Here is a 14952-nt window from a genome sequence, read left to right as displayed (position 1 = left end):
TGGCTAAAGCCTTAAAAAAATTAAAAACCCCAAACTTCCTGAAAGGTTTTGGCAAAGCACTCTGAATAGCAAGGTATAGTGACCACCTGGTGCACAAGCCTCTGACTGGCTGATGGTGAGGGAACAGGGTGGTGTCACAGGGGTTACCTTTATCAGTCTTTGGCTCCATGCAGCCTGGGACTATATGCTCACGGTAGTTAAATCTTCCTTATGGTGGGGTGTTTTCATATCTATAAAGCAACTCCGGAAATGTGCATCAGATACTACTATCTGGTAAAGCAGAGAACGGGGGAGGCGGGGAGGAAGGCCGCTCCCCAGGAGGCCCCACAGGGTCCTGCGGGCTGTATTTTCATATCAGAAGGCACAGCCCCCTTACCTTTTAGGCATTCCGCGGAAAGGACGCAGGCCTATTTCTTTGACTCTGTCCCTTTGGTGGCTATGGAAATCGTTTCCCATCCTCCTATATTAAAAATAAATAAATAATAATGGTGTTTACATTCCAGTTGAAGTCTTTGCCAGAGATGCCCCAGGGCCTCTTGCCCGCCGCCCCTCCCTGCTTTCTCCCCACCAAAGGCCTTTAAATTGACTCATTCCTCCACCGTTTGGGCCAGTGTAAAACATTCACAATAAATACAAACCAAAACTCAGAACAGCCGGGCGCTCCCACGTCTACCTCTCCCCGCGGCTCGCCCCGCACATGGCTCTGCAGCTCCGGCGTCGGTCCTGAGCTTGTGACCGACTCCCCTGCCGGTACAGAGGGCGGCTTCTGGGCATGCCGCCTTTCCGGGGCCTGCGGCCGCTGCAAAAGCCCACGAGAGGCGGGTAGCGAGCCCCTGTGGGCGGCGAGAACAGACCCGCGAGCCGCGAAGCTGTCACTTGCCGCCCGGCGCGCGCCCGCTCGGCTGCCTAGCAACCGCTAGCCAATCGCCGCCGGGCCCCAGCCGTTTTACGGCAGCGGCCCTCCCCCTCCCCCCCGCGCGCACCGCCTCTGAGGGGCGGGGCGGAGGTGTGCGGCGAGCGCCAGCCAATCGGCGCCGCCGTCTCGCGCTCAGAGCCCTCCAGTAGGCCGAGAGCCGGGCGGCGGCCGTAAGGCGGGGCCGAGCTGTCGTGACGCGCGCGGGCGGTAGGGTGCGGTGTCCGCGCTGTCCGCTTCGCCGGGTGTCATTGGGATCCGAGGAGCTGCGGCGAGGGCACCGCGGGCAGCTAGGTGTCCGGCACGGCCATGGCAGGAGCCCTGGTGCGGAAGGCGGCGGACTATGTCCGGAGCAAGGACTTCCGGGACTACCTCATGAGGTGACGAGTCCCCCCGGGGCCGGACCCTGGACGCGCAGAGGACTCCGGGCTCCGGAGCGGATGGCGCGCGTGACGAGGGGCGCCGCGGGCAGCGGGGCGGGCGGGAGTCCGGTCACTCCTGAGGTGACGAGTCCTCCGGGACCGGACCCTGGACGAGTCCCCCGGGGCCAAAACCTGGACGAGTCCCCCGGCCGGACCCTGAACCCTCAGAGGGCTCCGGGCTCCGGAGCCGATGGCGTGCGTGACGAGGGGCGCGGGGCGGGCGGGAGTGCAGTCAGCCGAACAGGGTCCCGGGGTAGCGGGCCGGCGGCTGAGGGGCCGCGGCGCAGGGGCCTCCGGACAGTGGGGCGCAGGTGGAGCCCCGGCGCGGGCGAGCGCGGAGAGCCGGCCGGGTCCGGCGAGGGGGGCCGGGGCTCCGCCTCCCGGCACCTGCCCGGCAGGTGTGCGGCGGGCGGGCGCGGGGAGGGCGCGCCCTGGAGTCGCGCGGGGCAAGCGGAGCGGCGGGGGCCAGGGCTCCTTCTCCGCCACAAGGGCACCGAGCCCGCCGGGTCGACTCGTCCTTCGCGCTTCTCAGCCTCAGGAGGTCAGGCGTGGGTGGGAGGGAGTCATATCCAACACAGTTTTACAGACGAATATTCTGCCAACCAAGCGCACGCTTTTTTACATGGTGTTTTCCATTCCAGGTAGAAAGGGCTTTGGCGGGATGAAAGGCCTGAAGACACTTTCTGTATTTTAATTCTATCTCTAGCCTTGAGACGCCTGCTTTGTATTTCAAAATGTTTCATAAAACTTCAAAGCCGTTTTATATAGTTTATTTGGGGGCTTCCCAGGTGGCGGTACTGGTGAAGAACCGGCTTGCCAGTGCAGGAGACTAAAGAGGTTCAGTCCCTGTGTGGGGAAGGTCCCTTGGAGGAGGGCATGGCAACCCACTCCAGTATTCTTCCCTGGAGAATAATTTTAAATTTTAGTTTTTATTTGTGTGATTTTCTTAAATCTAGGTAAATTGAGCGCTGCAGTGTTTTCCAACAGTTTAATATAGTAAAGAGGTAAAAGACTTCCCTGGTGGCTCAGACGGTAAAGCGTTTGTCTACAATGCGGGAGACCCGGCTTCAATCCCTGGGTCGGGAAGATCCCCTGGAGAAGGAAATGGCAATCCACTCCAGTACTCTTGCCTGGAAAATCCCGTGGACAGAGGAGCCTGGTAGGCTACAGCCCAGGGGGTCACAGAGTTGGACACGACTGCGCGACGTCACTCACTCACTCAATGACAGCTAAAAAGTGTGACCATCCATAGGGTACGGTATGAAGGCAGCTTCATTTACCAGTAGAAATATATATATAATTTTTAAAAATTCTGAATCTTATTGCAAATACTGTTTACTTCTAATTTTAAAGATCAGTAGGGTAAGAAAAATAATTTTCTGCCGTAAATTTGGGATCAAGAACTTCACTCTTGTGTTTTCTAAAAAAAAAACTTTCTGTACTTGTATAGGACTGTGGTTAATTAAGATAGATGTTTAGTACTGTGGAGTACAGTATTTATCAGGTTAATATCCTGGAAAGTCTGAGCAAAGTTGTCATGTGAGGCTGTGTGCTTAGTCCCTGCAGTTAAGTTTCCCTATGGCTTCAGATACTACCTTAGGTTTTACTGATGTTTTCTCCTGTGGATGAGCCTTCCTAATAGTTAAGGACAACTAAAGATAAAGCTGTGTGGTGTAATTAAGAACGAAATCTTATCCACATTAGAAATATGCTGGGGATCACCTAGGAAGAGTTTGTAGAATATATGTATTTTCAAGCAAGAGAGTTAGCCCCACTTTTCTAAATTTATATTTTTTCTACTAGATAGGTGTCTGAGAGCCAAGCATTTCAGTTGAATGCTTTGATGTGTGTGACCTTTTTTCAGAGGTTAACTTCATGTACCTTTAATGTTTGTATAACTTCTCTAGCATTGCTTTCATTGTATTAAGCTCCGACTAAATGAGGAAGAGAATCGCAGCGTCCAGGAAAGTGCTTCCGAAGAATGACTTCAGGCCAAGGTATCCCCAGCAGTCAATCCCAGTGGACTTTATTTACCCCATCTATGAAATGGGCTTAATCACAATGTCCTGTCTCACTGGGTTGTTGAGAACATTAAACCAGATGAGGGGTGTGAAAATAGTTGGAAACCCCAAATCACTGTGTATTTCTATTATATCTTGCTGTCTTTGTAGCAGAAACATTTTTAAAAGTTTCCTGTTAGGGGAAAAGTTAAAATCATAAATGTGGATTTTACTGAACAGAGCTTGAGTCTATGCACCCTATACACAACAAAGCCAATCTCCTGACCCGGCATGGTGGGGAAGGAAAGTGCCGTGTTTATTGCAGGGTCCCTGCAAACCACGAAGGGGCAGCTCATGTTCAAAAGACCCAGACTCCCAGATGACTCTCAAGAAAGGGTTCTTAAAGACACGGAACAGAAGAGCGAGGGCTGCAGGGTGTGTGACCAGCTTGTGGACTTCCGACTGGCGGGTGGTGACGTAACCAGGTGATTTGGGGAATCTTAATGACAACCTTCCAGTTCCAACTTCTCATGGTGGGAATGTAGTCACCACCCCCACCATGGGTGGGGTCTTTGTTCCTGCAGAACAGCTCAAAGGTCTGTTAGACTGTTGTGTGTATCCCTTTAGGAGGAGCTAGGACTTGGTTTGTCACTGAAATATTGTTTACTCTTTCCGTACTTTTCTTGCTGCCATTTCCTTCTTGCTGTGTTTCCTCACTTTCCCCATTAGTAACTGCCTGAATCTGCCCTTGGGAACTTCAGGAAGGCCTTGGAGACTAAAGCCCTTTTCTGTAACAAGAAGTGGGGGCATGGAGGGGCTTTTGTACCCAGAAAGCCCTTACAGGGTCCCCCTCATTTTCACGAGGTGTGAAGCTGTGTATTTTTACCTGGAAATACTTTTGTGGACTGAGCGGAGGAAGCGAGTGTCCTACTGGGTTTGTTTGCTCTGCTGTTCTTGGCAGCAGTGGGATCTCATGCCAGCCTGCCAAGTGGTGATTGAGGACAGGTTTGAGGACTGGTATCAAAAGTTTCATCAGAATCTCTTGTATTAGCTTTTTTCCCTAGAAAGACAGACTTCTCTCTCCAGAACTTATTAGAGGGGTGTTTCCCCTGTTTGTTCTTCCAGTCTTCCTTACAGCCCCTGCTTTGCTTCTGGAAAAGCAAATGAAGCAATAAGAAGACAATTTCATATTCTCCTCCAATCAGAAATGGGGTTCTGGGCCTGCTCATCTCATCAGTTCTACATTCTTTGCAATCCTGGACGACTCAAGAGCTCCAGCCTTCTTACAGCCTGCCAAAGGGGTATAGAGGTTTTCCAAAGTAAAGCTGTTGTAGAGTTTTAAAGTCATCTTACTAACGACAGAGTTGACATATGCAGCAAAAATTCAAAATCATGTTTCACATAGATTATAAACTCCTGTCAGTTACATTTTCTGAATAAGATTGAAATGCCTCTCTTGAAGTGAATTTTCAAGTGTATTTTAAAATGTTGATTTTTTTTTTTTTTTGGTCAAGAAACCTGAGTTGAAAGAGCAGGCTCTAACCAAAGGCAGTGTGTGGATTTTGTTTGGATCTGGTATGGATGAAAACAGCTCTAAAAGGCATTACTCGGACAACTGGGACATCAAAATAGGGTCTCAGTGTTAAAACCTTAAGGAATTGCAATAGTCTTGCTATGTGCGCTGGTAGCGTTACTGCGCCTAGTGCTGAATTTGATGACGGGTTTGAATCCGAGCCCCGTTGCTTCCAGCTGTGTCGTCTTGGACAAATTTCTTGGTTTTTGTGCTTCGGTAACTGTTTGATGACACAGCATAGTGCTGTGTATACTTACCGAAGGAAATGTTCTATTAACATATTTTTATGAATATTCCATGCTTAGTCCCTGGGTTCCTGGTACTCTCCTTTTGGTGCCTTTCAGCTTTCCTTTCCCTGATTTCTTCTTCTTACCTTAATGAAAATGTTGAATCAAGAACTTTCTGGATCTCTATTCTGTTATCTTTTTAAAGAAGAATAAACTATTTCCTCACATACCTTCTCAGTGGAAAGCAAAAGAAGATAGCTTTTTGAGGGGGGCAGGGGGGTCGTCTTCTCTCATTCTCCCTCCTGAATTAAGAAAACTAAATTTGAAGGAGCAGCTAAGCTTGGAGATAGGATGTGTGTTTTGTGGTGTGTCAGTCTGTGCATGTTTATACCAGAGATTTATCCCCTTCCTGGAGGAGTGAATGGATGTGTATGTGACATACGTGCAAAGGAGGTCTTCTTAAGTAAGCCTAGATCATGAGTGTTAGAAAATCAGTATATCAGTCAGCATGCTCTTATAAACCCCAGGTAAGTTGGGTGTTTGCAGTGAGTATTCTCCAGTTAATAAGGTTTTCTATTCTGTTAATTTTAACTTCTAAGCTTCCAGGAGAGCTTTAAGAATTTATACTTAATACCCAAGGGAGAAGTTGCAGGGGAAAACAGAAATCTTTCCAAATAGAATAGAATGTTACAGCTGAATGGTCCTCAGACATCAGATGGTCCAGCGCTTCGCTGGCCTTACGGGAAAACTAAGATCCAAACCACGCAGAGAAGTTGAGACGTCGAGAGCCTCTGGACGCCCAAGTTGTGAAGCCAAGACAGGAATGTCTGTTTAAGATTTGGAGGGAAGCACTTACGCACAAGACTGGTTTTGAAAAGAAGGTGTTGTTGCTGTGTCTGCACTTCCTCTCCTGTGTGTGTCTCCCTTCTCTGCCGCGAGCTTCCACGCCCTGCCCTTGGCTTTGCTTCCCGTCACATAAATGACCTGCAAACAGTTTCTGAGGCTGAGTGTTGAAGCAGAACTGGCCACAAGAGTCTCTTTTCTCCCTTCCAGTTTAGTTTTGACCAATTGAATATCACACATTATGATTTGTGAAAACTCCCTGATTTTAACTTGAAGTAGAAAATCAGGTAAAAGTTGGTGAGAATAAATGAAATGGTGATCACCGTTTTCAGCCTCTAAGAGAGTTGCGGTCTAGAATATCTCAGAATCTTACTTTTCTCTCAGGAGCGATACAGACAGACTATGCTAGGATCCTTTTAGTACTGCATAAGCGAGTTATAAATTACCTAAATTACCCAGAGTACTTGCAGAGAAAGCTAACAATTACTGTCAGTAATTTTAGGAAAAGGAAGCAAATTGGCAGCACCCAGGAGACTTGTTGAAAATAAAAATGGGTGTGGGACGGACCTGGGACCAGATGAGCAGCATTCAGATAAAGGAGGGACAGAAGGCAACGTTTATTTAGGGTGGTCCTGGTCCTCCTCCTCTGTCACCTCCATTATCATTCGGCTTTTTTAAAAAAGTATTTATTTATTTGGCTGTGCAAGATCTTTAGTTGGGTCAGGTAGGGTCTTTAGTTGGGGCAGGTGGGATCTTAGCTGGGGCAGATGGGGTTTTGTTCCCTGACCAGGGATCAACCCTGGGGCTCCCTGCATTGGGAGTGCAGAGTCTTAGCCACTGGACCACCACGGAAGTCCCTCCATCAACATTCTTACCTGGTTTCTCCTTCACGAAAATGCAAGGTCAGGTGAACTGGGAGAACCTGTGTCTGTTTTGAGGGTGTTTTGTTCTGTTCTGAAGTGTAGGCGCGTCCCGAGTGGAGAGAGAGGGTGCTCTCCAGTGTATGTCCCTGTCCCCAGGTGCAGTCTGTATGCTTTTAGGTGTATCTTTCTTTAGAACAGATATTCACACATACTGGGAAACTTTTCTTTTCTAGTTTGGCCCTGCACCAATGTCCTTTTAGATTTTTTGGCTGATAGTTGATTCACGTTTTGGACAACTCTGACGCAGAATTAAGAGACGTTGAGTTATGGATTTTTGTATTTCCCAAAGATGTTTAGAACAGTTTTATTCTCAAGGTCGTTTTATAATCATTAAACCACTATTAAAGTGATGTGATCAACATTATTTTTGTGATCAGCTTCACATAGGACTTTCATACGGAGCAGGAAATGGTGGCAGAAAGTAATTCCTCCTTCACATTCCTCTATGATCTGCCCTAAGGTCGCCTGTTGTAAAATAGGGTAGAGTTTGAACTATTGTACAATCCAAGGAGACAGTTCTGAATTGAAAACTAAATTATCAAGTTGACATTTTGGATTTTAAGAACTACATCTTGGAATATTTTTGAAATAATTTGTAGGGAAAAAAACCAAACAGCCATTGGTCATTGATCGATGAATAAAAGGCCTGTGTTCAGACCCTGAACAGACGAGAGCAACCCCAGAGGTGACTGCAGCCTGTAAACGGCCAGACCCTGCCCTGACCGGCTTAGGACATTGCTCCCCAGTAAAGCCCTGTGCTCAGATGGGACCTGCTTGTTCCCCAGTGGAAATGGCGTCTGTGAAAACAGCTCACTTAGCTGTGAAAGACGGGCTCTTTCTAGGCTGGTCGTACTTCATACTGGAAGCTGCTTGCAGTGTATTGTCAGCACCTTTGGCAAGTACTTTCACGCTGAAAATTAGAACTTCCTTGAGCCCTAACTCGAAACAACTAGAGGAGGGACCTCCCTGGTGGTTCAGGGGTTGAGACTCCGCTTCCAGTGCAGGGCGCGGGTTTCATTCCTGGCTGGGGGAATCATGCGACATGCCCAAGAACAAAAGGACAAGATGAGTTCTTCGGATGTGACTGTGTGTATAAAGATGTTTATCGTTTTATTCCAGTGATTCTTTCAGTGAAAGTGAAGTCGCTCAGTTGTGTCTGACTCTTTGCGACCCCATGGACTGTAGCCTACCAGGCTCCCCTGTCCATGGGATTTTCCAGGCAAGAAAATGGAAAATCTGGAGTGGATTGCCACTTCCTCCTCCAGGGGATCTTCCTGACCCAGGGATCGAACCCGGGTCTCCCGCATTGTAGACAGACACTTTACCGTCTGAGCCACCAGGGAAGTAAGCTGCACTTTAATAAAAGTTGGCCTTAACAGAACTATTCAGCTATGTCCTGGAAAGAAGAACTACCCTTTCAGCAATAAAAGTAACTTGACATATTTCTGAATGGCATTAGTTTTAACATTCAGGAAAACAATTCACTTAACATTGAAAGATTTTTCTCTTCATTCAGCAAACATTGTCTGAATGCCTTGTGAATGCTGGCTGTCACTTGGACCAGAGTTTCAGTCTGAACAGATATAGAATTACACGCCTATTTTTAGGGGCTTATGTTCTGGCGATAGCCTGTTAGTCAGTGAGAGTGGAAAGTTCGTTGTGGATAGAATTCTGCAGCACTGTGCTTCTGTCCAACTAGTTGTTCTCAAATGTTCCCTTGAAGCCGCGCTGTCCAGTCTGAGAGCCCGCAGCCCCGAGTGGCCGTGGAGCTTGGGGGGGTGGCCAGTCCAGGCTGAGGTGTCCCGGGAGTGTTGGCACCCGCTGGATCTCAGAGACTTAGAGTCAAAAAAGAATGTAAAATGCCTCATCGTGAGGTTGTTCTTGATTACATGTCCAAATTAAAATATTTTGAAACATTGGAATAAATAAGGTTAACCCCTGTTTTTCATTTTTGTGAACATAGCTTCTAGAAATCTTTAACTTCCTTATGTGGCTCCTGTGTGTGACTTGCATTGTATTCCTATTGGATAGCCTGGCTTTAAGGATTAAGTTTATTTTTGATAAAATTAAGGTTTACTTTCGTTAGGTCAAGGTTATTGTTAGAAATATCACTAAATCATCTTTTTTGAAAATGTGCTGCTTGTGTTGTTGTTCTGTTACTGAGACGTGGACACGTGTGCCGTTAAAGAAACTGAAATGTGTCAAAGCATCTGATCTTTTTTTTTTTTTTTCTTCCCTATGTCTTTCCTGTCCGAACCTCGGCGGCTCCTCACGAAATAGTACGGTAAGAGCCTCTCTCTCCTTCGCTCAAGGCTTCTGCAGACTTTGTGCCGTAGCAGAGTTATGGACAGGAAATAGCACATCCTGCCTCCATCCTGCAGGCCTCAGGCCGGGGGCGCCTCCAGTGCCCCCTGGGTCCTTGGGGTCTCCTCTGGACGCTGACTTCCCTAGAGGATCAGCACTGACCTACAGCCATCTGCAGCACAGGCCAGATGTTACTCCAGTGGACAACTGGAGTGACAACTGGAGCCTCGTACTAGATAGAAAAGATGGATTCTGCAGTTAGATAATTTCGTAACTAGTGTTGAAATTATATTTACCCTTTATGTTCTTTTTAAGAAATGTATCTTAACATTTCTTAAAGTGACAACTGGAACCTCGTACTAGATAGAAAAGATGGATTCTGCAGTTAGATAATTTCGTAACTAGTGTTGAAATTATATTTACCCTTTATGTTCTTTTTAAGAAATGTATCTTAACATTTCTTAAAGTGACAACTGGAACCTCGTACTAGATAGAAAAGATGGATTCTGCAGTTAGATAATTTCGTAACTAGTGTTGAAATTACATTTACCGTTTATGTTCCTTTTAAGAAATGTATCTTAGGTATAGCTCAGTGCTTATAACCACAAGTGTATATATAGCCCTTGACTTGCAGAACCCTGTGTCACATGACCCTACACTCAGGCCAGTGAAACTGTGAGCACTGCCGTGTGACAGGAAGTCCCCGGCCTGCCTCAGGTTTCAGATTCACGCCAAAGCCTCCACTGTCTGGCCACAGCGGTGATGCAGACGCCTGGCATGGCCGAGCCCCGCAGGGAGCCGTGTGCGTGATGTGTAGCTCAGAGGTCGCTGAGCAGAGCAGAGTGATGGGAAACAGTTAAACAGCAAGTGATGGCAATAGACTGACATGGTAAAAAAAAGTGGAGAAGAAGATGATGTGGAATAAAGTGAGGGGCCACAAGGGAAGGACAGGCCCCGCCCTGAAGTAGGCAGGTGAGGAGGGGGAGACATTGTGTCACCAGAGGTCTGGAGGGTGAGGAAGAAGGGACACGGCCAGCCCCCATCTAGACACCGGAACTAGGAAAGCTTCAGCCGTGCGTATCTAACAGAATCCAGTCTGAAAGCAGGACTAATTAGCCACCCCAGCACCCCAGAGGTTCTGTGCAGCAGCCGTGCCTAAGTCACGGGGTCCGTAACTCAGACGTGGACGCCACAGTTCCCAGCATGATGGCACAGGACAGCTCTGACGCTGGATAGCTTCTCAAGGCATGGCCTCGTGCTTGCGTCAAGCATATCGTGCAAACATTTCAAAGTATTAGATCATGACAAACGTAATTCTCATTTATTTTTTTTTGCATTTCCCTTTCTCATTCTTAGGAGGTTTTGAATTTTAATGAATCTTGGTCAGTATTAAAAAATGCAGATCTAGAAATGTATTCTGCAGTCTAAATTTATCTTAAATGCTGGGATAGGCAGAAATAAAGCACTGCTTAATGTTCTGATAACCCAAAAGGGTCTTTAGCCAATGACGTGTGGTTTCCTTCACATTTTACTTTTATTTTTTCGGCTGTGCCACGTAGCTTGTGGGAATCTTAGTTCCCCAGCCAGGGATCAGACCTGGGCCTCCCAAGTGAGAGACTTAGGCCTAACCACTGGCGCCAGGGATTCCCTCCTTCATACTTTCAAGTGTTATTTGCAAATTGTGCATAAATAAGACAAGTTTTAGTTTAATAGGGAAAGCCCCTGGGCTTATTTCAGCCTCAGAAACTAAATTAAATTGGCTGTCACTGCTGTTCAGCACGGACAACTAAGTCTTGGTGCCCTGTGATGGCTGTGGTTGCAGGTAAGAAACGGTTGGTCCATTTTCTAAGTATAGGTTGCTACTATTATTTTAAAAGTATTTTTCAATCTTTATTTCATACTATCTGAGGTTCCAAGTATAAATTTTTTGGTTCTCTGATCTGAATATGATCATATGAACTGAAAGCAGTTTCTTCCCTTTCTAAGTTATTTTCTTCAGAAAAAGTATGCAACTTAGGGTCTGTATTTTAAGAGATACTGACACATATCTTAATGAAAACTTGAAAAAAGAAGTTCTGATAGATTTAAACATTGCAGAGAATAGTTCTAACAAGGTCTAAGTTCAGTTGTGGCAAGACTGAATTATGCAAGAAGTTGATCTCATTTGAAAATTCTCTAAATGAGATCATCAGAGATTACTTAACTGTCACCTGGAAGTTAGCAGGGACCTTGGTAAAGTGCTTGCTCCTTTCGGTTTGGGGTCTCACCTGTGAGAACTGCTGGTTCATAGGCCAGTACTTCCACAGCCCAGCGCCTGCCTGCCTGGTAACCCAGGGGTTAACTGCACAGTTCGCGTTACCATCTAAGGTAGAAGTTGCAGCTGTTCATGGCTCCATCTTCACTTTTCCTCTTCTTTCTCTCCTCATTTTTTATAGCACTTTTGGGGCCCAGTAGCCAACTGGGGTCTTCCCATTGCCGCCATCAATGACATGAAGAAGTCCCCAGAGATTATCAGTGGGCGGATGACATTTGGTAAGGACGCAGATGTGAATAACTGGGAGGATTTTTATGTATAATTATAGCATGATACAGCTCCTGCGTACGTTTCAAGTTTGTTGCCCCAGATACTGCAGTCACGTTAGAAAGTACCACAGAGCCTGCTGGCTTCGAGAGACCTTACGTCACACAGAAGGGAGAAACTGGGCTCCTGTGTTTAGAAGAATTTGTTAGGGTCCTGTCTGCCTTTCAGATTTAGTACCCCAGTTAAAGAGTGTGTCCCTCTTGAGCTTTATTCAGAAAAAGTATCTTTAAGTTTACTTGAAACTCTTAATATTTGACTGTAAAACATATTGAGGGGATTAAATGGCAGGTCTTTCAGATAACAGACTATAAACAATTCTGCTGCTGCTGCTAAGTCGCTTCAGTCGTGTCCGATTCTGTGTGACCCCATAGACAGCAGCCCACCAGGCTCCCCGTCCCTGGGATTCTCCAGGCAAGAACACTGGAGTGGGTTGCCATTTCCTTCTCCAGTGCATGAAAGTGAGAAGAGTGAGTGAAAGTGAAGTTGCTCAGTCCTGTCCAACTCTTTGCGACCCCATGGACTGCAGCCTACCAGGCTCCTCTGTCCATGGGATTTTCCAGGCAAGAGTACTGGAGTGGGGTGCCATTGCCTTCTCCGTAAACAACTCTAGGGGACAGAAAAGGAGCTCAGAACTGATGTCTGCGCGCTGACTTTAATAAACAGCAGCGTACCCAGCTTCGGGGCAAACCATCTCATGAGCTTCCCGTTTGCGGAAGCATGCAAAGGTTGTAGCAGAAGAGGCTCTTGTGTTGAGGCAGTCGGCCCAGCAGCCCTCGATCTTGGCGGCTGTCAGTCACACTCTGTCTTGCGTGTCCTGACAGCCCTCTGCTGTTACTCCCTCACGTTCATGAGATTCGCCTACAAGGTGCAGCCTCGGAACTGGCTCCTGTTCGCCTGCCACGCCACCAATGAAGTAGCACAGCTCATCCAGGGAGGACGGCTGATCCGGCACGAGTGAGCAGACCCCTCTCACCCTTTGTGCTTTGAGGAGCTGGGCGGAGTGGAGCAGAAACCTCTAGGGTGTGGGTGTGGACAGAAGTGCGTCCGCAGCTGGGGAGACTTGATTCAGAGCAAAACTATGCCAAGAATTTGAAACAGTGATTGGGCGGTTAATACAGCACAGTGAAAAGTCACTGATTAAAACAGGAACGTTGGCATGAAGTAGGAGATCACTGTTTCTGTAAAATCCTGACTTGAAACACGGGTACACCAAGCTCTCCATGCCCTTTCTTAAAGCCCTCCTGACCTTTGAGGCTGGTGGAGAAGTTGTTTCCTCACTGGATTTTGCCTTGTGCTTCTTCCCAGGATGTCTAAAAAGGCTTCAGCGTAACAACGGGAGATGAAGAACCGGCCTTTGAAGGGACTGCATCGCCAGCTGCTGTTGCCGAGTCACGGATTCCACCATCATGAATAGTCTTGCTGAGGAAAACACGCGGAATGCTATTTTTACTAACCGGACTATTTTTCTAGACATAGCAGAGTCCCTAAACCAGCTCTCTGCTGCCTTATGAGTACTGAATATTTTCTTCTCTTCAGAAAGAGTAGCACAAATATGCAATCAATTTAATAATTCTCAATGAAGGTTTTATCTGCAGTAATATGTGTATTATCTGTAAGAATATACTTAGTGAAAAACTGAAGAGAACAAAATTTGTAACCATTAGCATTTAAGTACTCAGAAGGCATATCCTTAATGACCATGACCCGGCTGACAGCTGGCCGCATACCGGAAAGCACATTGCCAGTGTTTGAAAAGCTATTTGTACTTCCGTGCAGTGTGTATATTGAAATGCTGTAAATTAATGACAATAAATGATTTAAATATTTGTGAAATGAGTATGATTAAATACTTTGCTGTGTTTGTTAAGAAACTGAAGAGCTGTTTCCCAGAAAGGACACTTACAGGTGAAAACTGGAGCTCCCTGAAAGTGGGTGAGCCGGCAGTGGGCAGTGACAGGCCGGGGCCTGCTTCCGGAGGGCACCCCCAGTCCCTGCTGCTCATAGTGCCCTCTGCCTTGTGGGCAGGCAATGGAAAGTGGGTGCCTCGGGCCTGCACCTGGACCCTGCCGAGGTGTCCTGGGCACACCCGTGCTGTTTCCGGGGAAGCTGTGGGGACTGCAGGCCCCCGGCACACGGCAACACCGCGTGGGCAGCACCGTGCGCGGTACTGGGAGGGGAGGCTGACCCCGGGCAGGGGCACGCTCGGAGGGCGGGGGTGGGGCGGCCCGAGGAGCCTGTCCTGACGCCTCGGGTCAGCACGCAGCACGGCTGGGGTTTCTAACGCTGCCCCGTAGACGGGAGCGGGTTTGCTGTGCTCTGGCGGTCATGGACGAGGGAGGCAGATGGACAGAGGAGTCCGCAGGCTCTGTGTCCCGTCTTCTCAGCCAGCCTGTCCCCGCTGAACCAGAGGCAAGGGGGCAGGGGGCCCGTGTGACTGGGCCTCCTGCCTCGAGGCTGCATCCACCACAGATGGGGGACCCGGGACAAGCCCTTCCCCCTAGGTCAGGTTCATGCCTCCGGGGCTGCCTGCAGGTGAGGGTGGTTGAAAGGAACTTTGGATCTGAGCCTGGATGGGCTTAATTAAACAGCGCCTTCTGCTGGACCGGTTGCACACGTAACAACTTGTAAGCAACGCACACCACCCAGGAGCATATAAAGCAGCCTCACGGCCTGTCCAGTCCGGAGCCACCACTGGTAGTCTGTGCTCTGGGATCCTCCCCTCCCCCTTGCACCTTGGAGAACCTGCCCTACCCGTCTCTAGTGCCATCAAGGAGCCCGCGTAGCTCAAGGTGACAGTTGGGAGACTGATACCATCTGCCAGCTCTCACACCTGGGGCACCTGCTGAGGAAACGAGGACGGGCCGGCAGGGCCACTTCTGCCCAGAGTGGACATGGACGACCAGGATGCGTGCTGGGCACGGGGCTCGGGGAAGGGGCCCATGGGCCCCGAGAGGTGCACGGCCCACATCAGAGCGGGCGCTGAGGGCCCTGGGGGCCAGCTTCCCGACGGGGTCTGCAGAGTCCCGGCGAGGACGCACGCCTGGACCCCAGAACGATGAGAAAAGGTTCGGGTGCAGCGTTGCTGGCTGGAATCCAGCTCCTAACACAGCATCAGCACCAACAGGACAGCTGTGACCCAGAACCAGACTTCCTCTCTTAAAGGTTC

The 14952-nt window shown here is 48.4% G+C and overlaps 1 protein-coding gene across 2 annotated transcripts; it reads left to right on the top strand.

The window, feature by feature from the left end:
• The first annotated feature begins 1108 nt into the window (after positions 1 to 1108).
• Positions 1109 to 13619, top strand: MPC1 (mitochondrial pyruvate carrier 1). 2 transcript variants are annotated; one of them, XM_061428530.1, is made up of 5 exons: positions 1109 to 1293; positions 2815 to 2818; positions 11641 to 11737; positions 12608 to 12740; positions 13092 to 13619. In XM_061428530.1, exons 1-5 carry the CDS (start codon positions 1223 to 1225, stop codon positions 13114 to 13116), a joined length of 330 nt encoding a protein of 109 aa, XP_061284514.1. In that variant the 5' UTR covers positions 1109 to 1222; the 3' UTR covers positions 13117 to 13619. The 2 variants fall into 2 exon arrangements, with proteins under 2 accessions (XP_061284514.1, XP_061284513.1); XM_061428529.1 differs by lacking the exons at positions 1109 to 1293; positions 2815 to 2818 and adding an exon at positions 8314 to 9185.
• The last annotated feature ends 1333 nt before the right edge of the window (positions 13620 to 14952 follow it).

Source organism: Bos javanicus, chromosome 9, assembly GCF_032452875.1.
Source record: "Bos javanicus breed banteng chromosome 9, ARS-OSU_banteng_1.0, whole genome shotgun sequence".
Lineage (NCBI taxonomy): Eukaryota > Metazoa > Chordata > Mammalia > Artiodactyla > Bovidae > Bos > Bos javanicus.
The sequence above is the reverse complement of the archived record's forward strand: the minus strand, read 5'-3'. Positions and strand labels throughout refer to the sequence as shown.